The sequence below is a fragment of the Capsella rubella genome, unplaced genomic scaffold (genome assembly GCF_000375325.1).
Source record: "Capsella rubella cultivar Monte Gargano unplaced genomic scaffold, Caprub1_0 scaffold_1, whole genome shotgun sequence".
In the NCBI taxonomy this organism is placed as follows: domain Eukaryota; kingdom Viridiplantae; phylum Streptophyta; class Magnoliopsida; order Brassicales; family Brassicaceae; genus Capsella; species Capsella rubella.
In genome coordinates, this window is record NW_006238923.1 from 16476014 (window position 1) to 16503044 (window position 27031).

The 27031-nt window shown below is 33.6% G+C and overlaps 6 protein-coding genes across 8 annotated transcripts in view; 4 read left to right on the plus strand and 2 right to left on the minus strand.

Moving 5' to 3' along the window:
• Positions 1-255: 255 nt before the first annotated feature.
• On the minus strand, positions 256-1208 carry LOC17900269 (1,4-dihydroxy-2-naphthoyl-CoA thioesterase 1). The gene is made up of 2 exons (XM_006303325.2): positions 846-1208; positions 256-754 (listed from the first exon to the last, which is right to left on the minus strand). Exons 1-2 carry the CDS (start codon positions 969-971, stop codon positions 410-412), a joined length of 471 nt encoding a protein of 156 aa, XP_006303387.1. The 5' UTR covers positions 972-1208; the 3' UTR covers positions 256-409.
• Positions 1209-9977: 8769 nt separating this feature from the next.
• On the plus strand, positions 9978-10588 carry LOC17899811. The gene has a single exon (XM_006303647.2). The coding sequence runs from the start codon at positions 10036-10038 to the stop codon at positions 10276-10278; it is 243 nt and encodes an 80-aa protein (XP_006303709.1). The 5' UTR covers positions 9978-10035; the 3' UTR covers positions 10279-10588.
• A 2614-nt stretch (positions 10589-13202) lies between these two features.
• LOC17898093 (50S ribosomal protein L18, chloroplastic) lies at positions 13203-14380 on the plus strand. Its single transcript, XM_006306449.2, has 3 exons — positions 13203-13461; positions 13828-13989; positions 14092-14380. Exons 1-3 carry the CDS (start codon positions 13258-13260, stop codon positions 14239-14241), a joined length of 516 nt encoding a protein of 171 aa, XP_006306511.1. The 5' UTR covers positions 13203-13257; the 3' UTR covers positions 14242-14380.
• A 212-nt stretch (positions 14381-14592) lies between these two features.
• Positions 14593-19018, plus strand: LOC17898186 (fanconi-associated nuclease 1 homolog). 2 transcript variants are annotated; one of them, XM_006304640.2, is made up of 15 exons: positions 14593-14724; positions 14805-14916; positions 15000-15388; positions 15484-15579; positions 15688-15952; positions 16047-16109; positions 16596-16670; positions 16774-16889; positions 17005-17075; positions 17175-17262; positions 17339-17479; positions 17546-17751; positions 17838-18111; positions 18192-18425; positions 18503-19018. In XM_006304640.2, exons 1-15 carry the CDS (start codon positions 14632-14634, stop codon positions 18953-18955), a joined length of 2676 nt encoding a protein of 891 aa, XP_006304702.1. In that variant the 5' UTR covers positions 14593-14631; the 3' UTR covers positions 18956-19018. The 2 variants fall into 2 exon arrangements, with proteins under 2 accessions (XP_006304702.1, XP_023633209.1); XM_023777441.1 differs by lacking the exons at positions 17838-18111; positions 18192-18425; positions 18503-19018 and having other exon boundaries at positions 17587-17668.
• A 1609-nt stretch (positions 19019-20627) lies between these two features.
• On the plus strand, positions 20628-23556 carry LOC17899540 (probable metal-nicotianamine transporter YSL8). 2 transcript variants are annotated; one of them, XM_006306824.2, is made up of 6 exons: positions 20628-21190; positions 21352-21509; positions 21612-21709; positions 21790-21924; positions 22024-22213; positions 22285-23556. In XM_006306824.2, exons 1-6 carry the CDS (start codon positions 20725-20727, stop codon positions 23407-23409), a joined length of 2172 nt encoding a protein of 723 aa, XP_006306886.1. In that variant the 5' UTR covers positions 20628-20724; the 3' UTR covers positions 23410-23556. The 2 variants fall into 2 exon arrangements, with proteins under 2 accessions (XP_006306886.1, XP_023645111.1); XM_023789343.1 differs by lacking the exons at positions 20628-21190; positions 21352-21509; positions 21612-21709; positions 21790-21924 and having other exon boundaries at positions 22047-22061; positions 22150-22213.
• A 48-nt stretch (positions 23557-23604) lies between these two features.
• Positions 23605-27031, minus strand: part of LOC17899459 (DNA-binding protein RHL1) — a 4171-nt gene continuing 744 nt past the window's right edge. Inside the window, exons 2-6 of the mRNA XM_006305082.2 lie at positions 25041-25421; positions 24849-24959; positions 24668-24754; positions 24358-24590; positions 23605-24080 (exon numbers count right to left, since the gene is read on the minus strand). Coding sequence (XP_006305144.2) covers positions 23792-24080; positions 24358-24590; positions 24668-24754; positions 24849-24959; positions 25041-25367 — 1047 coding nt within the window. The 5' untranslated portion in view covers positions 25368-25421 and the 3' untranslated portion in view covers positions 23605-23791. The remainder of the gene's footprint in view (positions 24081-24357; positions 24591-24667; positions 24755-24848; positions 24960-25040; positions 25422-27031) is intronic.

The window sequence follows — 27031 nt, forward strand, 5'->3', positions numbered from 1 at the left end:
GTCTTATATGTTACAAAAGGCATATGATTTGTGTTGATGATTCTGCAAATGGCACATCTGACAAAGCATACTAGCTCCTACCACATTTGCAAATCCAAGTACAAGCTGTCTTAACAAATATAAAGGAACACAGAGTACTAAAGTTTCCAAACAGATACAGTGAAGAATGATGCTATATGAGAATGGTCCATTCTTGATTGACAAGTTCAAGAGCCAGCAGCCAATGTTTGGTTCCTGTTTAAGACACCAGAGGAGTTTTCTAGTACAAAAACAAGGCAGCATTCACAAATCCAATGTACATTTTTGGTATCACTCTCTTTACCACTTTAAGCTTATTTATCAATTTTTCAGAAGATGGATGATACATACAAGTATTACACAATCACATAGAGACCAGAAAAAAAAGAATCTACAACTTTGCAACCATTCTAAGCATGTCAGCAGCATTTTTGGCGTTATCAGGGATAGGGAGATTACAGATAAGTGTGACTCTAGAGGAAGATATCAAGATTTTGTTAACTTTATCTTTCTGTGTTGTTTTCCAAAGCTTAACTTCCCAAACCTGAATAGTCTTCCCTGTGCTAACAGGAGATGCTTCAGCGTAGACAAGGTCTCCAAGATCAGCACTCTTTAAATGGTTGATTGAGAGTTGAATCCCAGCTACCCTTTTGAAACCAGAAGCCATGTGAGCTCCCATACTTGCTAAAGACTCAGCGATCAAAGCAGATACACCACCGTGTAACACCTTGAAAGCCTTTTCAGAGGAAATTGTAAAAAATCTCAGAATTTGGGGATAAAGAAAGGGTCAATGATCATCAATTGAAGGAAAAATAAGAAGAAGAAACCTGGCAACAGTTTGGAGAAACGGGAAGACGACCAGTGATACGTGTCGGAGACAATACATCGAACTCGAAACCAAACATGTGAAGCGGAGGGTCTATAGCTTTGGTCTTGGACGATGCAGAATCCATTTCTGTGCTCTGTTTCAAGGAGAGGGGTAGGTAAGGTAAGGTGGATGTGTTGTAAGAGAGAGTTGATAAAAGAGATTGAGTAATGGATTAAAATTGGTTAGTTGAGGTTAAACATCAAGTGGAGTTTCGAAGAAATGACTGTTTTTACTTGACTGAGACCTTTAATGTCCAAAACCATAATTGGGTGTTGGCGTGAGAGTCTATCGGACAAGAATCGTCGTAATTGGGTTAGTTGAGTTCAGAGATGTAAGATAAGACGCACGTGTCGGTATACGAGGGAGACGTTATCGTCAGTTTGGTTTTAATAGGCCGAAAGTGAAAGTTGAGCTACTCTAATGGGCTAACGTAAATTAAGGCCCATCAGTGGTTCTTATTTCTCTTTCTTTTTTATTATTTTGTGGAATACGTAAAGCTATATGCAAACAAAAAAAAAAAAAAAAACAAAGATGAAAAATGCCTAAAAGAAGCTGAGATTTATAAAAATTAAAATAAAACATAAAAATGTATAAGTTGTTTAAGCGATTGGAATATATATAAAGCAAGAAAAAACAAAATTAGATTTTGAACAAAAAAAAAGAAAAAAAAGTAGACAAATGTTGGGTAAACAGATGGAGATTCTTATATCTAAGTATATGTCTGCACTAAAATTTTGCAAACTCTTGTATTCACTGCACATCCAACTGATGTTTTTCTAAGTGTTGACTACTTCCTCTGGGTATAACAAGACTATGACTCTGAGAACTTTTGTGAGGAAACGGTAATTTTCTCAGAGCAAATCTAAAGATGACTCTCAATGAGGAAAATATAAGTTAAATTAAAAAAATATGTTGAATTTTATTGGGACTGTTTGAATTTGAAATAGTTTTCAGCATATTTGAATTTTATTTTTAATGTGATTTTTAACATCAACGTCTTAATTATCCTATGTCAAAAGCTAATTATCATTGATTTAAATTATTAATTTGTACGGAATTTTTTTTCTTGATTCAGTGTCTTTTTAATCTGTGTGAGATTTATCAAAATAATAACTTTTATGTAAAATGGAACGAGTAAAGGTTATGATATATTCATAAATGTTATTGAATTTAATAAAGTCCTTACATCCATCAGAAATTAATTGTTTGTTCAATTTTTGTGTGAGATGGAAACACAAATAACTTTGGGATCCAACTGATATATATTTTTAAAATTTTATTTATTCAAGTATATAAAACTAAAGACATAAATATTTGGTTTGATTCTTTAACCCATATGTTCCAAGTTTATTTATTTTAAAATCTTAGTTGACATTGAAGTACTTGTAAAAACATATGATCACCCACATATTTATAAAATCTAATAATAAACAGTATCAAAAATACATGTAATAATATATTTTTATAGGTCAATCGTCAATTAGTGATGTGGATGTATAATTTTGTGATACTTTGTAGTGTAAAAAGCCTAAAGATAGTGTAAATAATGTTCTAATGATTTTTTTTTGTGATAGTCTAGAGTTGTTTTTTACATAGTACTATTCTAACATAATACTAATTATTTTTTTTTGTAAATAATCAAATTCATTTTACACTAATGATTGATTATTTTGTGATAGTTTTGAACCTGTATATATAGTGTACACCCCACGTAATTATTAAGACCCATGGGACGTTGAAAAACCTAACCCGTATACTATATATGTTGAGGCATAAAGCCCAATTTGAAAGCCATTTTGCACAATATCTAGGATGGAGGAGGTTGTGTAAATTCCACGATAACTTTTGATTAAAGATTATGAATCGACCATCAGGTTTTTACATGTTGTAAAGATTGACATTTCTTAAATGTTTTACTGAAGTATCTAGAGTTTGAGGGTCAAGTGTGATGGACCTACGACTCATAATAAACCATAAATTGTTCAATAAAACCATTAGGCTATACTCTGATTAATTAAAAACATAATTAAGTTACGTACTTCTCAGTGATGATTACAATTGTTTTATGTTAGATTCCTTCGGAACTATATACCTTTTATTTTATGTATAGAGAATTATTCTTATCTATATCGTACATCATGTAAGAAATGACGTTATCTTCATTTTAATTTTCATAACATATATATATATGATCCGAATCTATGAGTATAAGAAAATTATCTATATTTATTATTATACTAATGACAGAATAATTCAGTAATAATAAATATATGTCTCAACTCTCAAAGTCTCAACCAAAGTAAAGATTACAATAGTAGAAAGATTCGGTGGGACGATAGCCGAGGCCCGAGGGATCGGTAGAAACCAACAAAGTCCTACACACTTAACTTTTGGACCGACCAAAACCTTGACACTTCCCCCTAGACTTAACAAACAAACAAACACAAATTTTGTTTTTCATAATAAATACTTTGTCTTTTTAATTATTGTTTACATTTTTAATATTTTCTCCATACTGTGAGTTAGCCCTGGGCAAAAAGCCCGTACCCGAGGCCCTAACCCGAACCCGGCCCGTTAGGCCCGTACCGAACCCGAACCCGATTAAAGAATATACCCGATCGGGTTTTGGTTTTGAAAATTTCGGGTTCGGGTTCGGGTTCGGGTAAACCCGAACATACCCGAAAACCCGATTTCGTTCATCTATAAATCCGATTCTCGATTTCATTCCTTTGTTTGGTGATCGATTTCAATATTTCATTGCCCAGATTCTAGAACAGAACTAGCATATACGTACTTGAATCGAACTCATAGGAGAATTAATAATAGAACCCAGATTATACTTGAAGCAACCCGATTTCGTTCATCTGTATACTTGAAGCAACTGATTTCGTTCATCTGTAAACCCAGATTCCAGAACTAGCATATACTCTTGAATCGAACTTAATGAGGATATTCATTCCCAAGAAAATCATAGGAGAATATTTAGCTTCCATACCCAATTTCTATTTCGATGTAATCTGGTAAGATGAAGCTTAGTTAGGTTTCGATGTAATATGTAGCAGTATTGCATTCCTCTGTATTACTTCTATCGTCTGTAATACAGTTCTCTGGGTAAAAAAAAATTATTTAATTTGTTCCATCATCTTGATTGATATGCGATTGATTTATTAGAAAAATGGGAGAAAAATGTGGAAATCTGGGTTTGTTTTTTTTTTTTCTTTTGGTCAACCCAATCTGGGTTTGTTTATCTACGTGAAGTCAGTCTTAGTTTTATAGCTTTTGGTCATATTAAAAAAGCTAGCATAATAGTTTTATAGATTTTTAGTTTTATGGTTTCTTTGTTATGGTATTTTTTAGCTTAATCATACTTAAAAGACATCTCCTTTATTTGGTTAAATTTGAGCTTCGTCCTCCTCTGTAACTTGAGTTTTTTTTATTTTTTATTATCTATCAATATCAAATCTATGTTTCTTTTTAACGAAGGTACGGACACCTTTTCTTACCAAAAAATATAAGTTCGAATAACCTAATTAACATGTGTAAGAGATGACAAAAAAATTAACATATGTAAGCTTTAAGTCAAATAATATGGTCAATACTGAATTATGAGTGAAGAAGATGGTTGCTCAGTTGTTCTATTACGATTAAAGACATAACTTATAAACTGCTTTAGTTGTTTTCTATACGTTTCGTCGAGTAATATTACTACGTACCAAAAGGTACTTATTTTCAATGGCCATAACAAGTTAACAACTTTTGATGATCCACCGTCTTGTTATATCAATCGATGTTAATAGTGATTAGTTAAGCATCGAACAAACTTTTTTTTGTCTTCACAAAGAAAAGCAAATTCTATTGCTCGTAGCTTTGTTGAAAATAAATAGATCCTCTAAAATTGTTGTCACCTCGTGATTGTTATGTTTTTTATAGTATGTGTGTTCTTATTTAATAAAGCTTTCTTATGTTGTTTGATATAAAACCAGTTTGTTTAAATTATATAGTAAGAACCCGAAACAAAACCGAACCCGAACCCGAAAAACCTGGCCCGAACCGAGCCCGCCCAAAAATATATATATACCCGAATGGGCTTTAGAAGTCTAAAACCGAAAACCCGAAAAGCCGAAAAGCCCGGCCCGAACCCGAACGGGCCCCCGAACGCCCAGGGCTACTGTGAGTAATATGATTACTAAATAATTATAGAGAAGTAAGCAATATCTCACCACATCATTTTATAAATCAATTTAAATATATAATATCCATATTTATAATGAATAAATATTTATAACTTTATATCTTAACTGTTTAAATTTTTATAACATATATAGCTATACTTTATAATTAGTTTCCTAAATATTTTTTTTTTTGATTAAATAAACTAATTCTCTCATTTCAAAATATAAATGTATGTTCAAAAGGAAGATATAGTTTTAATATGTTACTAAATATTCGATATCCCCTAGTTTAATATGTTACTAAATATTCATTATAAAAGAGAAATTATGATTAAATATATAGGTGTTAGATTCACTGCGAATAATCAAAAAAAAAATTTGACTGTGTTGTATGGTTTAACTAATTATTTTATTTCACAACTGGATAAAAAATTAATAACTAAATGTATATAGTTTAAAAAGTACTATTATCTTTAAATATTTTTGATAATCATAACACTTTTCTTTTTAATACACATAACTTTAATATATGAATCTAAGAATTCTTAGTAAACCTTTGATTTATATAATATCTTTGTGGTTATTTAAAAAACCAAAAATATATTGTATTTTGATGAGACAGAAATAAATACAGTATATGAGTATATACTTAATTTGTTCAAAGTTTATAATCGAATATCTATTTTATTTTAGTTGGAGATTTTTGTGTATCATCTATTTCAAACTTTATTAAAAGTTTTTTACTCTTTTTTTCACTTATTTACTTTTCCTTTTATAAAAACCATATGTTTGGTAAAGAGTAGAAAACAGTTCTAATGTGTGGCCAAGATTTGTAGCATAGTATTCTATACCAACATTGTTATCATTCAATTCAAAACTTGTATATTGCAAGTTGTCGAAAAGAAGAAGAAAAGTAAATTAATATGTGGTTGTTATTAAATGGCACATTGGTTTATACAAAATGAATAGTATACATCCTAATCATAAGGATTCAAATTCCTTACATTGCAGGCAATATGTTTTCATGGATTTTATTAACATATGACTTCTGCAAAAAGATAATACCAATACTAAAATAAATTAAAGCATTAACTACAATTGTAAGTTGTATGCAAATTAATTAAATTAATCAACCGTGTCTCGAGGTCGAGGGTACCTTCAAATGTGTGATCAAAGAACTACGAACCTAATCATGTTCACATATTATACTACTAATTAAAGATTATAGTAATCACATTTGAATAATCAACTGAAAGAATAAATTCGTTTGACTCAAAAATTAGTCCGTTGGCTATGTCATGTGGGATATTGTTATTAAGTTATATTTTATAAACTAATTGAGTTTTACAGTTTAGTAGTTGATCTTTCAAATTCGTTGGTCTCATTAAACAAAGGACAACTTTTAGTGTGGTTTTATTTTTGTATGAAATGTAGTATATAGTTTTAGCATCAATTTGTTTTCTTCTCTAACTACAAAACCAAAAATCACACTTAAAATAATATTCAAATTTGGGTTGTGAATAGTGTCAACCCAAATTTGGTGTATTTACTATTCAAACAACCAAATTTGGTGTCATTTTTAGTGTCCCATTACAGAATTTTCAAGAATACAAATTACATTGTTTTTTTTGGAATCTCACTGAGGACACTTTTAGAAGAGTTCTCAAAGTGTTTTAGATGAATAAACCTATTGTAGTTTTGTTCCAACTAATTAGTAACAGTGAGATTATTTTTTGTTACATAGAGAAGAATAAAATGCATGCACATTATTATGCTTTTGGTCTTGTTATACTTGTAATAACATTGACAATTCTAAAATCAATTATCAAAAATTCCATTACATATATTGTATCTTTTAAGTTACGCTAATGTTAATTATCACTCTTTGGATCCCTTCTACTTTAAATTTTACTTAAACGTGCCTCACACATACACAAAAAAAAAGGAATCTTGTTAATTTGTTTCTAGTATTTTATTTATTTATTTGTAAATAGGATCCTAGGGCGGACCCACAGTCAAGGTGGTGGGGGCAGCTGCCACCAGAAAAAAAAAAAAAAAAATTATTAAATATGAATAGAAAACAAAATCTGTCCCCACAAAAAAAACTAATTTTTATCCTTTTTCTTGTAAAGTCCATTAATTTATGTACCAAAAAAATATATATTAATATATAAATTAAAGATTTACTAATCTAGACCTAATTTTTTGTTATTTTCTTCTTTTTTAGTCATTTGTTTTCTTTGTGTGACAACTGACAACAAATCAACAATTATCAATTTGTGAGTTTATTTTCCTGCTTTTTTTACAATCGTTTCTATTATATAAGCATTATTTTTTAGTCAGTTAATTTTATTTAATCAGTTCAAGCTTATAACTATGTTTCCTGGAAAACATTATATAGGTTTTTATGTTATACATGACTATATTAGTTTTTGCAGTGATAATTGTTTATATGTTTATTCTATGGTTAAGCTTTTATGGAAGTTTGTTGCATAATTCAAAAATATAAAATTAATAAATTTTAAAATATAAGTGTATAAATTCAAAATTTTCTAAATTTTTTAATTAATAAAATGTTTTTTTTGTTTTTAATTATTTGAATCTGTCACAAATGAAAATGTGGTAAAAAGGTTTCAATTGTTAAATGAGCGTCTGAGTGGTTTTGTAAGATGTTTTAAAGTTTTTACATGACAATTTTATGTTTTTTATAATTTAGTATTTGATTGTTTTTTTACTATATTTTTGCCGCTATTGAACAAATTTTCTAGATGCGCCCCTGAATCCTATATACATATTGTGTTGTGTGAATACGATTAAAATAACACGAATAGCCAAAAGTCAAATTTTCTAAACCGCACTCACGCAGAAATGGGAGGATACAAAAATAGAATATATCACACTAAGCTGCACAAAGTCAAAACACGATTTTAAAAAATTTTAGGTTTTTAAAAAAAAAAAAATCTGAAAAAGGATTTTACAACGAAACATATGTATCTTTTTATATATGCTAAATTCTTCTTTGTATATTGTAAACTGTAAAGCATAATATATATAATTATTTTAAGTGATATCTACAATAGTTTAATACAGATCTAATATCGTTTTTATTAAACAAAAAACAGAAATATATGCTATTGTTTAATAAAAAATCAGCACTAAAAAAGATGGTCTTGATTGGTAAATTAGTGGTATGACGAATCATATAAAAAAATAATGTATAAATAAATACAATCATTACATGAAAGAAAAAATTATTATTTGTCAAACTATATATACTGTATAACTTTTGTTATAATGCCATTCCACATGCTACCATTGAAAATTATAATATGTTTATATAGACTTTACATATGTCAAGATATAATCATATAAAATCATTGATTCACAATTTTTTGTTAAATGAAAAAGAAAAAAAAAATCGTAGAAAATTATTATATTGGCAAGAAAAGAGTAAAGAAGGAGAAAGAGAAAGACATGTGGAGAGTCACATGGGATTCTCTGTGCATTACTCTGCCCACCTCAAACTTCTAATCCATCCATTTGCTTCTTCTTCTTCTTTGTTATAACTTAATAATAATAATTCACGTTTACCCATCTTTGGCTCCAACATTGTTATCACCTAACCATTCCTCTATTTGCATCCTTCTTGCTATTTCAAGAATCTGATTCAAATCTCTCTTTTTTAGTTGTTGCACCAAAGTGAAACACTTTAACTACGAGCAGCTTCTTAGACCAACATTATTGATGAAATATTAGGCATAAGATTTACACTAAAAAGTATCTTATATATACACATTTGCAATCTCCTATGTCGTAGTGGTAGATATCATATGTGGGTAATTATGATAATCATATGAAATTTTCATTAGAAGTTTGACTATAGTCTATATATATAGAGAAGGTACAAGTGTCAGCATTTGAATGAGAGAAACAAAAAATATCTAAGGGAAATCAGAAGCGCAAAGATCAATGATATAAGAAGAAAAAAAAGTTGATTGGGTAAAAACATAAATAGAAAGTGAGACTACAGTAGAAAAAGTATATGTAAGTGTTTGGTGTTTGTCGTCAGTAATTAGAACCAGAAAGGCAAATTCTTGACTTTTTCCTCTTATCATTGTCATGTGTCATGTGCCTTGCCTTATTCTTCTCATAACTACCAAAAAAAATATCTACCATAGTACCATGGAGTTTCGGAAAAATATCTTACCAAAGGTTTATGGTCACAAATCATTTTTGTTTAGTTTCTAGAACCTAGTTTAGAATACATAGAAACATTTCTAAAATTTTCACCATATAATTCTTACTTTTAACTGAGCTTGCTAGCTAGAAGAATCAGTTATGACTTGATCTAGGTTAAAGCTTTGGTTCTTTACTTTCTTATGGTTCTTTAAAGCATTTCTCAGTAGCCAAGATGTACAATGAGTATAGTAAAGGGTGTAAATAGTTCAATAAATTGAACTCTGGCCAAAACATCAAATGACCATTGATTGTAAAACCAACCAGTCTCTCTACATAAATATACTATACCTACTAGGTAAACCTAACCTTGATCTCAGTAAAGATGTAGTAATAGTAGTAGTTCTCTCTACATTTATGATAACCGGTTTAAAGTACTATTATGAATGTTTTAAAAGAGAGAGTAATAAAATTGTTGTAAGTGTGTGAACAAAGGTTGAGATCACGTGGGAGGATAAGAAAAAACGAATTGATGGGTTCATGGGAATGCTCTTATCGCGGATCTTGCCTCTCTTGACCTCTCTCTCTCTCTCTATCTCACTTTCTCCAATATTATTACTTTAAAATTTACAAATTCCTTAGTAAAATATTATTAAAAAAAGAAATTAGAAAGATCGTTTTTGTGTTCACATGTGGTGTATAAATACATAGAAGCCTCTTCAATCCAACTCCAAGAGAGAAGAAGCATTACTATTTGTTTCAAGAAAGAAAAAAAGATAAAGAAGAAGAAAAGCATAAAAAATGGCTTCATGGAAGAAAACAATAGCAACACCATTCAAGAAAGCAGCAACGTTCTTCAACCAACCGCAGCAATCTTCATCTCCACATAGCCGCCACCACGCTAACGCAAAGGCTAGAGAAGAGCACGAGAGACGAACAGTGCAAGAGCTTCAAGGTGATGTCATGGCTTGTGGTTACGAAGACGTCCTCGTCATGTGGTCTATTCTTGACAAGTCAAACTCTTCGAACAACCTCACTTCTTGATTTTTGGTTTCTTTTAACAAATCAAGAACACGAGAAAGGAATTCAAGATTTCTCTCTTTTCATCAATTTCTTTTTTGTTTTTTTTAGGTGTATATTGTTGTATAAGCCCGCCATGTATCGTCTCTCATCATCATCATCATGCTCCATCATCTTTTATGTGGTCGTGGCTTTTAGAATTTAGTTGAATTTTTATCCGATGTTCGAGTTTGGATTCGGATGTTATTAATCCCTGTGATGATCTATCTAATTCACGGTGCGATTTTTTCATTTTAGTTTGGAACAAATGAATGAACAAGTCTTTTCATGTTCTTGATTTGTTGTTGGCCTTGTTCAATCAATTCCGGTTTTGTTTATTGCAGCGGTTTACGGAACCATAGATGAATCGAATAAACTAATCACGTTGAAATTGTAACCATAATGGAATAACAAGAAATACTTATACAATATAACTAGTGGATTAATAATGTAATTAACTCTGCATTATATTATCTCAGTAAAGTAAAGGATTCTCTAATAAGTCTCAATGGGTGGGATAATGTTATCCACACTCTCTTATCCAATAGCCTTTCAGAGACACTAGACTTGTGCTCATTGATTGCTAATAAATCTTTTGGAATTTTTATATAGTAACACCAATGAAACAATGGTTTTAACTTAAGTGGACCAATTCTGTTTTTTCTTTTCTTTTTTTTCACGTTTTTGTTTTGTTTGGTGAGAAATGAATGAATGAGCCAAAACTAGATTAAAAAGTGATTGCCGACAAGTAAAAAAGAGTGGTTATTCCTAGATTATGAGCAATTCCCTTATTAATTATGTTACACTTTGTAGCAATATGTCTATTTTTAATCCAAGGGTAACTATCCACAACTTGGATTGGTTTCATTTGTATCGATTGATTCAGTTTAAAAGAATAGGTTTGGTTCAGTACAATCGGGTTTACATGTTTGGGTTCTTTAGCCAGCCATAACAACATAGTTTAACCCTTGAATAGTAAGAACATGTGGAGGGAAAAATCATAAACAACACTATCAATAATCTTCATATAAAGATTGGTATTGAGAAAAATATACATATAAGATTACAAAAAATTTGAACATATGATAAAATAAGATGAGAGCCCTTAAACTTAGGGGAAAATCCAATGATTGAACACAAAATAAAAAAAAAAATAAGAAGAGAGAACCAAAAAATTTAAAGTACAGCCGTATAAGGCAGTGTGTGAGGTAATGTGATGAAATGAAAGTGGGACAACATGATACATATAACGTGCCTTTGTCTTCTCCATCATCTTCATTTAACATCCCCTAACATGTTCAAACATCTGATCAAAAGAGCTGGCCTCACTTCTCTGCGCAACCTAACATGGCCCCTTTTAAAAAGGTCAAATCCATCTTCAAGATTTTGGAAGTTCATGTACGAGCCATTAATAACAACATCATCTTTTTGGGGATACATGACACAAAAACAACATAAGTGGGATATTTATAGGTAGCCCACGAGTCTATAAACTATTGGTTTTTTGATCAGTAATCATTGATCTCTACTGTGTATAGCACTATATACTTTTAAAGTTTACATACCATAAAAGCAAACGTTTTCTTTCTGGTAAATTATTGAGAGCTTCATGGTTCTTATGTGAAGGGTTGCTCTAATAAGATTCTTATGCCATAACAAAAAATAGAGTTCATGTCATCAGTAAATTAATGTACAAATTAACTGAGTGACTTACTAGGTTGATATGAAGTAGATAAATAAAGAGTCATGGGTTGTGTCATAAAGTTTATAGTCTCAAACTTATCCTTCTACCAGTATAAGTTACTAGCAGTAACTCTGATACATGAATCAAGATAAAATTGTACACTTACTGAAGTAAAGTGTTAAAGTTGTTGTAACAAGCTCCACTATTGCCACAAATATTGGCACTTAGTTCAACCGCATAATACAAGAGCGTTACAGGAACTTCAGCCTTGCTATATAGATTCTAACACCGCATTGAGGATGAAACCAGGAATGCTCTACTAAGCTGTCTTAGAAACCTCTACTAAGGCCACAAACACAGAGGGGCATATGTCAGGAATTTGAATACTCAAATTCTAGCAATATCCTCTGATGAACAATCTCGAAATGGTTTATGTCCTGAAAAGTGAAAACCAACAAGTCCCGGAAGCTAGCCAATGAATGATGTATAGTTCACTCGAAGATCAAGCTTTAAAATAATAAAGGGAACATAGCGACTCGTTTGTTCAACAATCTCGATAATTTTTTTTTTAGATTTAATGTTAAATTATATTCAAAAGAAAAAATTAACGTTTATACAACGAAGAGAAGATAATTAAGGGTTCCATTAGAAAACGAGCATTCATATTGTTTGTCGTCGATCTCAATGTCTAAAGAACTGATACAAGATGATCAGTACAGTAACATGTCCCCAAAGACATGGAAACATGAAATAGGATTCAAACAAAAGTAATCAAATTCAATGTTGGACGACATGTTCTATTATTTTGATTAAAAGATCCTCAATTTTGATTTAATTAAACATTTCATCCCTAACTATGTTATGTGTTTGATCCACCCACCCCTATATGTTGAGTTCTTTTTTTTTACTAGTTATAGATGAGTTTGTATGCTATGAAGAGAAATCTCTGTTAAAGAAAAGAGAAAATTTACAGCTAGAGAAGAAATATATTGTAATTATACACTAACACATGGATTAGAGTATAACCTTTAAAACAATAGTAGAGGAATTAAAAAATTTGGGAAATCTAGGGGCAACAATAGAAATTATCATTATTTTACAAGGATGAGAAATTCATTTAAAAACAATGGCGTAAGAATTGGAATTATTATTAAATTTTAGGGTCCAAAATGTAAAAAGAAGCAAAATCTATATACTGGAAGAAAAAAGGGGATAAGGCAAAAAGGATTAGCTTAGACACTGAGCGAGAGCAAGCGAGCCAGAGAGAGAGTGACCAAAGTATGACGAGCGTGAGTGGGTGTGGGTCGGTGAGTCTGATTACTAACCGCAGTGCGTTTCTCGGAAACGGACTTCAACACCGTGCCGTTTTTCTGAAGCCATGGTCTTCTTCGTCTTCGCTTCAGTCTCGGTCCTTGGTCGTCGAATCCAAAACCAAAACCAGCAGCGAAGACCGAATCGCCCGCCATTCTCGTATCCGTAAGAAGGTGTCTACTGTTTCTTCTCGCTTTTGATTTCGTTCAATTCGTCGCCAGATTGTTGTAGAAGATAGTGTTCAATTGTTGTTACTTTGGACTAGTTTTGGGGGTGATACAATATGTTGAATTGCGATGAAATTGAGAGCTTCATTAGAGTCTGAGAACACAATGTAACGATGTTGAAGTCATGTGTTTGGATTTTGTTCATGTATAGTAGTGAATCTCTCCAGCTTCTTGATGAATGTTTTTGCCATAATATGCTTTAGTGTGACATATTTGTTTGAAGTTGAATGCGATTTCACTATGAAGATGGCAATGTGATTCATCGATTTTCCTGATGTTGTGTTTCGTCGCATTGCTGTTACTCTTTGATAGGTTAACGGTACAACAGAGAGGCCGAGGCTCTGCGTTTTCCGTTCAAACAAGCATCTTTATGTTCAAGTGATTGATGATAGTAAGATGCACACCTTAGCTTCAGCCTCAACTAAGCAGAAACCTATCTCTGAAGAGTTTGACTACACCTCTGGACCAACCATTGTAAGATTCATTCTTCTGAATTCGGAATTTTGCAATTAGAGAATGAACTTATGGTTACCATTTATTACACTCAACTCGGTTTCTCTTTGGGTATGTGAGTAGGAGGTAGCAAAGAAAGTTGGGGAAGTGATAGCAAAATCTTGCTTGGAGAAAGGTATCACAAAGGTAGCCTTTGACCGTGGTGGTTACCCTTACCATGGACGTATTGAGGCTCTTGCTGCTGCAGCACGCGAACACGGTCTTCAGTTTTAACCCTCCGTTTTTCTTTCCTTCTTTCGTTTTCGAGGAACCGCGCCTATGAATGTAGAGAACCCATTTCCCCTCAATTGCAAATGTTGAATTTTTTTCTATAATTTTGATATAGCCTAAACCAAAGGCCCTGAAGAACAAACATGTATCCCAACCAATTCACAAAAGTATCATAAGCTGCATTAGAACTGCAACTTCAAGAGTGAATCAAGCAAGATCTGTAAAAAGCAGACAAAGAGTCGTTGCCACCAAATTGAGAATTTAACCAATGAAAAAAATAGTAAAACGATCCGACCAAAAATGTTAAAATGGTGGTAACCAAAAAAAGGCATTAGAAAGAAACTGTAGCGCCAATCTAAATACTTCCCGCGTACGTCTTCGCTCCGGCAAGAAATGCTCACCGGACGGGAGAGTTTGCTCCGGTTGATCGGAAAACGTCGGCGATCTCTCCCCAATCGCCACCTTCTTCTCTCCATTCCTACTCCGGTATCAATCTTTTCCTCAAATTTCACCCATTTTCCCCAAATAGTATTTAAAGTAACATCCTTTACCCCAAATTCCTCTAGGATTCGTTAAATCTCGAGGTCAACGACGATGGCAATCTCATCTCTTTAGCCGGAGATGATGGTCGTTCGTCGGAGAATCAGACTCCGAACGATGACCCGAGCAAATTCTCTGGTGGGTTTTAAGAATTGTTTTTGGTCTATATGCTCATCTTGTGTTAGGGATTTTGAAATTAACAAATCCCTCAACTTTCTCAGATGATTTGAGTCCATCCACTAGAAAGAAACGGAGATTGACTCAAACCACTCTTTTTCAGTCAAGTTTCTGGTCAGTGCCAAAACAATCTGAAGATAGTCTTGTAATCTCTACCAAGCAGCAGCCAATACTTGGTTCTGAAACTTCTGAATTGAATTTGGTGCAAAGAAGTGAGTCTAGTGACCTCATTTTCTGCAAGGTTGAAGATGGTTCATCTTCTCCAAGAAGTGAGGAGATTTCAAAAACTGTGACTTTAGATGAAGCCACTGGTGAGGCTATTCATACCTTTATAGTTGGTAGGAAGTTCAGTGATGTTCAGGATTTAGAAATTGGGAGTAATATTTATCTTTTGAGACATCCTGAAAATATCAAGGATCCCAACGCTATAAAGGTTTTTATCCTTTCCTTTAACATTGTCTTCTTGAGTGTAAATTCTAGTCTCTTTATCTGCTGGCTGCTAAAACCAGTATATTTGTCCTTTCCTAGGTTCTTTCTGCAGATTCTGAAATGCTTGGATATCTACCTAAAGATATCTCTCAGTGCTTGTCCCCGCTGATCAATGAGTATGACCTTAAGTTTGAGGTTGGTGACTGATTTTTATGTCTTCTTGTTGCGCTTTCTCTGATATAAGCTGAAATTTTGAGATATACAGCGTCAGGTGAAAATGATGTACCTTTACATTCTTTTCAGGGAATAATAACATCTGTTCCTCAGAATTCTGCTGAAGCTGTTCCTATCAAAATTGTTTGTCACAAAATGACATCTGATGGTTGGAAGGAATGTGAACTTTATACAGATTTTAAACCTCTTTGGGAGAAAGTTCTTCAGGCTGTTGAGCATCAGATGCAATTTCCGCCTAAAACAACAAGATACCAGTTGAACTTCAACGTATTACTACAAGAGGTTCTAAGAAGCTGCTCTCACCTGTTCACAGTTGATGAAAAGGCATTCTTGGGTATTCAGCTATGATTTTTTTCTTGGTTTCCTTCTTGATGTTGTTGGATGATTGATTTAATTTTATACACTCTTGTTTCTTGTTTTGGTTACAGAATCTTTCCCCTCTCTTTCAGAAGATAGCCAAAGAATTTTTGTCCGTCTTTACACACGAAAAGGTATATACACTATTAACTTTCCCTTTTGCATTACCCCTTGTAGTTAGTTAATTTCGTTTTGCTTGTAAATGTTCCTAGTCTAACTGCTATGAACCGATGTTAAACAAATGAAAGAAGGATTAGTACATCCTTAGTGTCCCTTTCTTATCCATTTTCATACATTAGTTAGTGTCTAAACACTTTGTTTCTGTCTTTTAGAATAAATTTCAGAGGTCACTGGTTATATTCTGAGGGGCATAGGTAGAATGATGTTACGGTTTTAGAAAGCTATAGTCCCAGTTGTTGTGTCTGGGCAACTGGAACTGGTTTCTTTGCTAATTTTCTTGTTTAAAAGTAGTTGCTCTTCTGGTGGTCACGACTCTAGTCTGATCTTTACAGATACCTTTCTTTGATATTGTAGTTGTCTCAGAAAAACTCTTGCTTTAATCACTGAAGTTACAGTTCTTATGATAATTTTGTGACATGTTTGGATACCTGTTTGTTCAGGACCTTGGTTTAGGCTATCAAATATTTCATACCATGAGGTGTCTGATTCTCTTCAAGCCCTGAAGGATCTAACAGGTAAATGATATGCGCTTATCAACATGGTCAGACATACACCGAAAACTTCTTCTGGTTGCTAAACTTTCATATTAGAAATGGCTAATATCAGTATGATGTTCAGTCAGGGGATTTATGAGTTCAGTGAAGGACGCGAATGAACTAGATTTCCAAAAGATGAAGGAGATCATAGAGTTGCTTAACGTCACTGAACTTCGTGAGATCTTATCTATGAACAAGGTTGGACCACACTAACTTAGAGATGTTTGCTCTGTTTATTGGAAGTATTGGTGTCAAAGGTTGTAGTTCTCTTATTGGTTTGCTTGAAATATGGTGTGCTTTATTGGTGGTCCAGGTGTTCAGTCGAGGCTCGAGAAAGAGAGACCTTATTGATTCACTTTGCTCTTGTTATAATGATGGAACGAGGTTTGTTTGTAATCCTTTGTAATAAGATCTTTGAAGCTTCTTCCTTTTGTAGAAGTTTCTGTTTCTCTCTAAGGTTGAGTTGTTTTATTTAATTTTTAGGATAAATATAGCCACAATGATTCTAGAAAGAACAGGACTCTGTGCTAAGATACCCAGTACAGTGGACTCTCTCATATGGCGTGTTGAGGTGAATTTGGGATTTTTACTTACTCAATTAATCATCAACTTTATTTTAGGAAATAAATCTGGTTTTAATGTTGCAGAGGCTTTTCTTCCTCAATGGAGAGCAAGATTTGTCCTCTTTTGTATTACTGGATCTTGGTATTATCAAATACCCAAGTTACAAATGCATTGAGTCAGAGCCAATCTTTTTGAATCGGACAAAGCTTCTAGCATATGAAGAGGTCTTTACTTGTCTATAAAAAAAAACAGGCTCGTTTGTCTACTGTATCTCAAAGCTTCAATTACAGGCCATTGAAGTGGCTCAGCTGATGGATGAATCTCTTGACAGTGAGGATTCTCGGACAGTGCTGAAATGCATCATGATTTCTGAAACCCGCATATTCAGTTCGTCTTTGGATCCTGCGCAGCTTGCTGCCTTTAACTGCTTTACTGCTCCATGGGTTTACTCAAAGGTGGTTTTTTTAGGAGTCTCCTTTCTTGAGAACCACAAGAGGCATGTCAAAAACACTTACCTTGTTTTTGACTTGTACAGATTATCTTTGTCTTTTTGCTTGTTGAAACTTGTGTATGTGGTTGCAGGTACAACCAAGCAGCCTATCTACTGAGGCGGTTGCTCAGTTGTTTCCATTGTGACAGGAGACGAGGATATTGGACAGTCAGGTTATCAACAGATTTGGAGCACATGGGACGCCCAAATGAGAGCCTTGTAGTAGCAGAGCAAGGACTATTGGATCCTTGGGTGCGTGCTGGTTCAAGAGTAGCTTTGCAAAGACGCATTCTTCGTCTGGCAAAACCTCCAAGACGCTGGAAAACTCCCAGTTTTTCAAATCTCGTCGAAAACAAGATCCCTGAGGTTACTCTTCTAATCCAAAGTGGGACAAAATAGAGAATACAATTCTTCTTCTACTTCAAATGTGCAATTTTGCATTTCAGGTTACCATTCAAGGGAGATCATTGAATTGTGAAGTTGGCATGAAAAATAGGTTTTATGGGGAAGACGGAGAACAATGTGGAGTGGAGCAGCTCGCATTACAGTATTACAGTGGAGAAGGAGGAGGATGGCAAGGGATTCATACAGAGAGTAGTATTTGGTTAACAATTTTCGGGCTTCTCATGTGGGACATTCTATTTTCCGATGTCCCGGGTGTTTTCCAAACCCGATTCCAGGTGAGTGAAAGATCGCTAGTTGTCCTCACGCAAGGAAAATGAAAGTCCTCATTCTGTTTTATGTTCCCCTTGTGCAGACCGCTCCATTGGACTTAGAGACTGAATCCTTCTATCTAACCAGGAAGGAAATGATAGAATCTCAGCTAGAGAAAGTTGCAAACGGAATGGCTGAAGAAATACTAATCATATCATATGAAACACACCGCGGAACAGCATGCAGAGGAGTGGCTTGGGAGCGGTTTTCATTAGAGGAACTAAGAGCAGCAGTGGCTTGTGTTGGAGGTATGTGTGTAGCATCTCTGTGCCGGCACTTAGCTCAAGACTATAGGAGCTGGTGCAGTGGAATGCCTGATCTGCTAATATGGCGGTTCAAGGAGAATGGTCATGAAGGTGAAGCTAAGCTTGTGGAAGTGAAATCAGAGAGAGATAGGTTATCGGAACAGCAACGAGCTTGGCTCCTACTTCTAATGGATTCAGGATTTAATGTTGAGATTTGCAAAGTAAGACCTGCTTGTTTAACTAAAACTTAACTATAGAGATTGAAAACTATTTGAAGATGAATGAACACACAAAATACATGATTGGTTGCATAAGTGTAATTGTTTTCCTTAAAGAGTTGATCTTAGCCACAACTCTCTGTTTGCAAAAAGGACCATTTGTTTTTTCTTTGTTTGGAGTGAACAATAGAAACACGTGTAGAGATAGATAAATGAGAATAGTTGATGATGCTAGATTTGGTCAAGTAGCCGTTGTGTCATGTTTGTTGTACCATAAAAAGATGACTAAATTATTTTTGTTCTTCAATCAACTTTTCAAAGAGATTCGTAAACTTGGACAAAGTGTGGTGGTCCTCCTCACATGTAGTAGTAGACTAGATAGATCTTATTTTATTTTATGCTTATTTTTTTTTCTTATTTTTTTGAGACTTTTTTTTTTTGTATTGGCATCATTTTCTCTAGAGGAATATGCCATTTTGGGATGGGAAATAGAGGATTACCTAAAACTATTTAAAATTTTTATGTAGTTGTAAGAATAAGTACATTTATAAATTTGTGCTAAAATAGAGAATTGTGTTTGTATGATTTGAAATTTGATTGATTATACTAAATTTATTTATATTGATTACATGTAGATAAGGGTGGTCAAATGAAACTTTGGAATGAAACTTTGTGGAGTTAATTACCAGATAAAAGAGTTTTTCAATGTCATTTATAGTTTTTGCCATTTTACCTTAAATATTTTAGATTTTGCATTTTTCATTATGTATGGTTTTTTGTTCCATTTTTTCTTAGTGTTAAGTATTTGTTATGAAATATGTATTTTAGAGAATCATAAAACACACACATTAGAAAGAAAAAAAAACTTAAAAATGGCAAATCCACAAAAATTGAGTGAAAATAGGATTTTATAAGATTTAAGTGAGAAAATAGCAAAACTCGGTAAAAAATCCGACTTTATGGAAATATGACAAGAATAACAAATTTCCAAAACAAAAGAAAACATGAGCCATATATGTTTCATTTCAACTACGGAATTGAAAGAAATTTTTTTAGATAAAGTATTAAATCATGTTACAATTAAAATAAAATAACGTTTGAAATCATGTATTTAACATGATTCTTTCAGTTTATGTGACATAAACATATTCAAAGTAAGAAATAAATTAAAAGACGTTAAATTCTGTTTTATATTAGTAATAACTTACTACTTGAATTTTGATACTTAACCCTCTCTCTTTTATAATAATCCCTCTTAACATGTTTTTCAGTATTATCATTAATGAGTTATTCAATTGAAAAAGACTAAGTTGCTGATTTTAAAATTTTAAGATTTATGTTGTTTTCGTTAAAAAAAAAAATTTACGTTGTCAAATCTTCTTTATAAGAAATTTTGTCAAAATCAGAAATTCCCAAACTTCATATCTAACTAAAAGGATATATTCAATTAGTGGTATGCACATAAATACATATAATCTCACTATATTTAAAACAGGATATACTAGTAATTAGATCCATAAATGGACAAAATAAGATCTAAAAAGGCAATTTCTTAGAAATGAGTCACAGATAACGACAACAAGAGCCTTAAGAAAAAAAAGTGATTTGACCAAAAAAGAAGGAAGTGAAAAAGTAGTTAAACTATACCATTGTCTGGGAGAGATGAAAAAGTCATTTAATTTAGTTGACTCACTCTGAAAAATCTTCCTCTGTCCCTAATTACAATAATACTTCTCTTCTTCTTCTTCCTGTTTGTTCACCATCTCTCTCTCATCTCATCTCGCAGATCTAAAGTGTAAAGAATGAGAAAGGGTTCTTTAACCCCTGACAGAGATCGTCAGATTGAGGAACATGAGTTGCAAGAAACTGGGATTAGTCCTGAAACAGAGAGGAGGATTAAGAGGAACAACAAGAATGTTAGAGAATACCAAAGAGAAGAAGAAGATGAAACAGAGGAACTGGAAGAATCTGTGGAGGGGATATTCGAAAGCAGAGAGGTTCCTTCGTGGAAGAAGCAATTAACAATTAGGGCTTTTGTGGTTAGCTTTGCGCTAAGCATTTTGTTTAGCTTCATTGTGATGAAGCTTAACCTCACAACAGGGATCATCCCTTCCCTCAATGTCTCTGCTGGTCTTTTGGGGTTCTTCTTCGTCAAGACATGGACTAAGATGCTTCATAAATCTGGTCTTTTGAAACAACCCTTTACCAGACAAGAGAACACCGTTATTCAGACTTGTGTAGTTGCTTCTTCAGGCATTGCCTTTAGCGGTAATAGAAACAAGAACCCCATCTAAAAGAAGTCATGTTTTTTCTTGATTTGTGACCTTTTTTCTTATAAAAAGACAAAACCTTTGAGGTCTTCTTCATTCACACATAATTCACCTGACCCTTCTTTTTCTGGTTTGTTTTATTAAATTTAATTGCAATAGGAGGATTTGGGACTTACCTATTTGCAATGAGCCAACGAATAGCTGACCAATCAGGAGATGCTTTCCGTGGCGTTAAGGACCCTTCTTTGGGTTGGATTATAGCTTTCCTCTTTGTTGTCAGCTTTCTTGGCCTCTTCTCTGTTGTTCCTCTTCGAAAGGTTTTGATTCTGCTTCTGCTTCTTCTTCTTCTTCTTCTTCTCCTGTGAAAGAGATATTGAGCTACTGATGTAATTCTTACAGTTACCAATTTGTGTTTGCAGATAATGATAATAGACTTCAAACTACCATACCCAAGTGGCACTGCAACTGCTCATCTTATCAACAGCTTTCATACTCCTCAAGGGGCAAAGCTTGCCAAGTATGACACTTTCAGTTTCGTAGGTTTAATCTAACATTTTTTTGAGTTCTGTGCTTATTGACTTGTGCTCTCTGTATCAGGAAACAAGTCCGGGTGTTGGGGAAATTCTTCTCCTTGAGCTTCTTTTGGGGTTTCTTCCAATGGTTCTTTACTGCAGGTGAAAATTGTGGGTTTAACAGCTTCCCTACTTTTGGACTCAAAGCTTACCAATATAAGTAAGCATTATGATATTACCTGAGGCATTGTCTTTTTAGCTCATAAACTGGTTTGTTGTCTTGTCTTTGGCTCATCAGCTGATTTTATTGTCTCGACAGGTTCTACTTTGATTTTTCAGCAACATATGTGGGTGTTGGTATGATATGCCCGTACATAATCAACATCTCTCTTCTATTGGGTGGAATTCTCTCTTGGGGACTAATGTGGCCTCTCATTGAAACCAGAAAAGGAGATTGGTTCCCTTCTAATGTTGACTCTAGCAGCATGAGCGGTCTTCAAGCTTACAAGGTAAACTCCTCTATCACTCACTCTCTTAGTATGCCGCTTCTGCTGAAACACTTTTCCTTTCGCTTCTTCAGGTGTTCATAGCTGTCGCTATGATCTTAGGAGATGGTTTATACAACTTTTGCAAGGTGCTGACCCGAACCCTTTCAGGACTAGTCTCGCAGATCCGAGGTAAAGCTGGTTCAAGAACAACCTCTCTTGCACGCGAAGAAGACCCTCCTGCTTCCCCATTGACCCCAAAGATATCTTATGACGACCAACGCCGAACAAGATTCTTCCTCAAGGACCAAATACCTTCTTGGTTAGCTGTTGGAGGCTATGTGGCTATATCTGCAGTATCTACAGCTATACTCCCTCACATGTTCTCTCAGCTGCGATGGTACTACATTCTGGTCATTTATGTCTTTGCTCCTATCTTAGCTTTCTGCAATGCTTATGGAGCTGGACTCACTGATTGGTCACTAGCATCAACCTATGGAAAGCTCGCCATATTTACAATTGGAGCATGGGCTGGTTCGGATCATGGAGGTCTTCTGGCAGGCTTAGCAGCTTGTGGAGTCATGATGAACATAGTATCTACAGCTTCAGACCTGACGCAGGATTTCAAGACAGGTTACCTAACATTGTCATCTCCAAGGGCCATGTTTGTGAGCCAAGTGATCGGAACAGCAATGGGCTGCGTTGTTTCACCCTGCGTGTTCTGGCTTTTCTACAAGGCGTTTGATGATCTCGGCCTCCCAAACAGTGAATACCCTGCACCGTTTGCTACTGTGTACAGAAGTATGGCTAAACTCGGGGTTGAAGGCGTCTCGTCTCTACCAAGAGACTGTCTTGTCCTGTGCTATGCGTTTTTCGGTATAGCCATAATCATTAACGTAGTAAAGGACGGTCTTGGTAACAGGTGGGGAAGGTTTGTTCCTCTTCCAATGGCTATGGCTATACCGTTTTTCTTAGGGCCTTACTTTGCAATTGACATGTGTGTGGGGAGTTTTCTTTTGTTTGTCTGGGAGAGATTAAATGCGCCAAACGCTGAAGCTTTTGCAACAGCAGTGGCTTCAGGATTGATATGTGGAGATGGAATCTGGACTTTGCCAAGTTCAGTGCTTGCTATAGCTGGAGTCAAACCTCCTATTTGCATGAAGTTTCTTTCAGCTGCAACTAATCATAGAGTCGACAAGTTCCTGCAAGGATCCCCATAGTTTTTTAAAGCTTAATGAGACGGATCTGTTGAGAAGTCAAGTGTTAGTTTTTTCAAAGCACAATGAGATGGATCTGTATGAAGTAAAGTGTATGATGTTTCAATTTTGAAAACAATGATACAATAGGTATATTGTCTTGATCACTCAGTATAGATACATGAGAGACGGATTGGTGTATTAATATGAGCAGAGTGATTAAACACAAACAATCCATTAAGCATGATAAATCCATTATCCAATTCTTGCTTTGTGCAATATAATCATCAGTCTTGTAGCAATTGCTCATTTCTCGTCTCACACAAACATAACTAAAAAAACTAAAAACTCTTCATTCTCACAGCAAAGAACCAACAGACATCTATTTCTTCTGGGAAAGAGTTCTTTAAGCTTTTGATGATGATTTCGCCTTGGAAGTTCCAGTTGTTTTCTCCTCAGCTTTCTTGAAAAGGTTAGAGACTGTAGCTTGAACTAGCTTACTGTCTTTGCACTTTGATTTTTCCTTTTTGGCCGGAAGTTCTGTAGGCAACTTGCTTGCTGATGCTGTAGTAGCATCTTGAGATTCCTCGCGACGTCTTTTTGAAAATTCAGGTTTCAACTGAGGTTCCTCATCTTCATCAGATGTATTGCCTTCACTTTTATCAGAGGAGTTCTCTGGAGAAGTTTCTGCAAAGCTGCAGGATAGGTTTAAAGAAAGGCTGTTAAACGTAATACTACTCAAATACCTCATCAATGGAAAACTACAGATCTTAGCTAGGAGAATGAAACAGAGAAGCCAAATAGAGGCTAACACAGAAACTAGCAGCATCATAGAGATAATTACAAATCAAATGAACAGAAAGTGATTCGCTTTAAATCCAATAACTCATCAAACTCATCAAACTCCATCGCAGAGATATCATCACTAGCTCACATTTTAACTTGTAAGTGAAGAAGTTGTAAGGATCATACTTGAATTTCTTCCCAGAATTTCTCTGAGATTGTCGGACTGGTGTTAGTTGAACTGGTGGTGTTACTTGAATCTTATCGTCCAAGAATTCTCCATCCTCAGACAAAACATCCTCCATGTCAACATCAGGTGAGTCTGTCTCTGTTGGTTGGCTACCAGTTTCCGGAGTCGACAGCGTCTTGACTGAAGCTGCTCCTCCAGCACCGCCTTGGAAATCAAACTCCGTCTTCTCTGCCTGAAACCAAAGAATCCTCTTTATCATATCAACAACATCTCTGTGATAACAATAGACTTGAGAGAAAATGTAACAACCTGAACCAGTTCTTTAGGGAAATCAAGACGAGCTTCGTCAGGATTCTCCTCTTTTGTCCCAATCCACCATGACTCAGAGAACACAATCTATGTGCATAACCAAAATGCTCCTCTAGAGTCAAGCTACAGTCCCAAGAGTAAGAGAGTAACTATAAAAAAGGTGGAAGGAGAAGAGACTGACCATATTATCAAAATAATCATCACATAAGACGTTTTTGCCTCCTCTAGAGAACTGAAGAGTCAAATATCTGTTCTTGGGATACAAAATCGTTCCAAAAAGCTTCATGCGACCCTAAAAAGAACCAAACTTTCCAACGATTCAGAACACAGAAGCAGCAGTAATGCCAAAAAGATACCAAATTTGAGATCTAACCTGGGGGAAATTGAGGTAAAGGACAGGGTTTTTCGTAGACAAACGATCGAGATCGCCGATGGTGGCGCCGGAGATAGGAGCGAGAAGACCAGGGAAAGAGAAGAGAAAGCGATTCTTGCGATGAGACTTGCGGATGATGTCGGCACCATGGTGTTTCAGAACTTGCTTTGAAGGTTTGAGAGAGGAATGAGAATTCGCCGGAGAATCAGAGAGCAATTGGTTATCGAGAGCTAGGGTTTTCAGTCTCTTCCTCTGTTTCGACTCTGCATCTTCTTTGTCTCCTCCTCCTTTGGCTCCTCCTTTCTTCGACGATGAAGCTCGCACCATCACTGCTTCTGCTACTTTCTTCTTCTTCTCCACTTGTATATGTTCTTTGTCGATCTATACTATTAATTGCGAATGACAACTTTAAGCCAAACATCGTTGCCAAACAGAATTAATGACAGCAAAACAAAAAAACAAAAAAACAACTATCTATATTTATGAAAATCATAATAATCTTTTACCATAAAAACTGGACAATTAAATTCAAAATTAAATATATATATATAAACATATCTATTTTGAATATATATAAACATATCTAATATTAATTTAATATTTTAATATAATTTCGAAATTAATAATTTATATAGAATGAAATCTAATAAAACAAAAACATCATATATCTAAAAAACAAATATAACATTTTTTTAGAAATATAAAAAAAGATAAAAAAAATATGTTAGCTTATGAAATCATCAACTAATCAAATTCCACATAGTATATATATACATAACTGATCATATCATCAAATTTAAAAAAATTATATAATTTTAAAATATAAATAAGATTTAAATAAATCGATAATTAAATATTTGTTTGCTAAAATCATGGGAATAAACATTCTACATCACATAAATTTCTTATTTTCACATAAAAAAAATATTCATATTCAAAAAGCAATCTAGCAATTATAGCATAAAAGATATCTACAAAATTTATCATTAATTCAATTAGTTAATGATTTTCTATTTGGTCAAGCAGTTAATTAATGATTATTCTAAACTTCTTTTTTCTTATTAATTTCACACAATCTTAACAAAATAAATCTTCATCCATTGGCAATTTGCATATCAATACTATTATCAAATATTAAAGAATTGTTTTATCAAATCATAAAACATTTAAATGATTTTAACGACTTATTACCACAAATGATTAAAACTAAATAACAATTGGATATATCACATTTAAATGATTTGAACGACTTATTACCAATTTTTAAATAATAAATGGATTATATTTTTATGATTTAATCTAACTGAAAACAAATAAAATGTCAAATTGGTATGATATAAATGATATAATTAAAGTTTACGGGTTATATTTTTAATTGACCCGACCCGTTTACACTTTTGTACTTCTCTTTTACTATAATAGGGATAATTTTTGGATAACCGGTTGAAATAAAAAAAATTGGTAGTTATATTTAATTCTCAAAATCTCAAAATATTGAACAAAATTCAACTTTGGGGAGTATAAATCTCTACTTTTAGACGATTATATGAAATTTTACCTATATTAAAAATATATTTAGTTACATGTAAATGGTGTTATTTATTTAAAAAAATATATATAAAATTATAGGAATGCATACGAGACGGGAACATATAATTCGAAAACAAATATTATCTGAATTATTTCTCATAAAAAAAACATGATTAGATATAATTGTTATGAGACACGGTCATAAAGTTAAATTCACTTTCAACTTTCAAATATAAAACTACGAGTACGATACGGGGACATGTAATTTAAATTGCTAAATTTAATTTCCACTTTCCTGTTTATTTCAAATATTTAGACATGAAATGACGGGTAAAAGAAGATAACGTATACTTCGGATAACAAAACTACAATAAATCCATGTATAAAAAAAATATAAAAATACCTAAATATTTAGAAAACAAAAAGGCTAAAACATGAATCTTTGAATTGAAGAAAGTAAT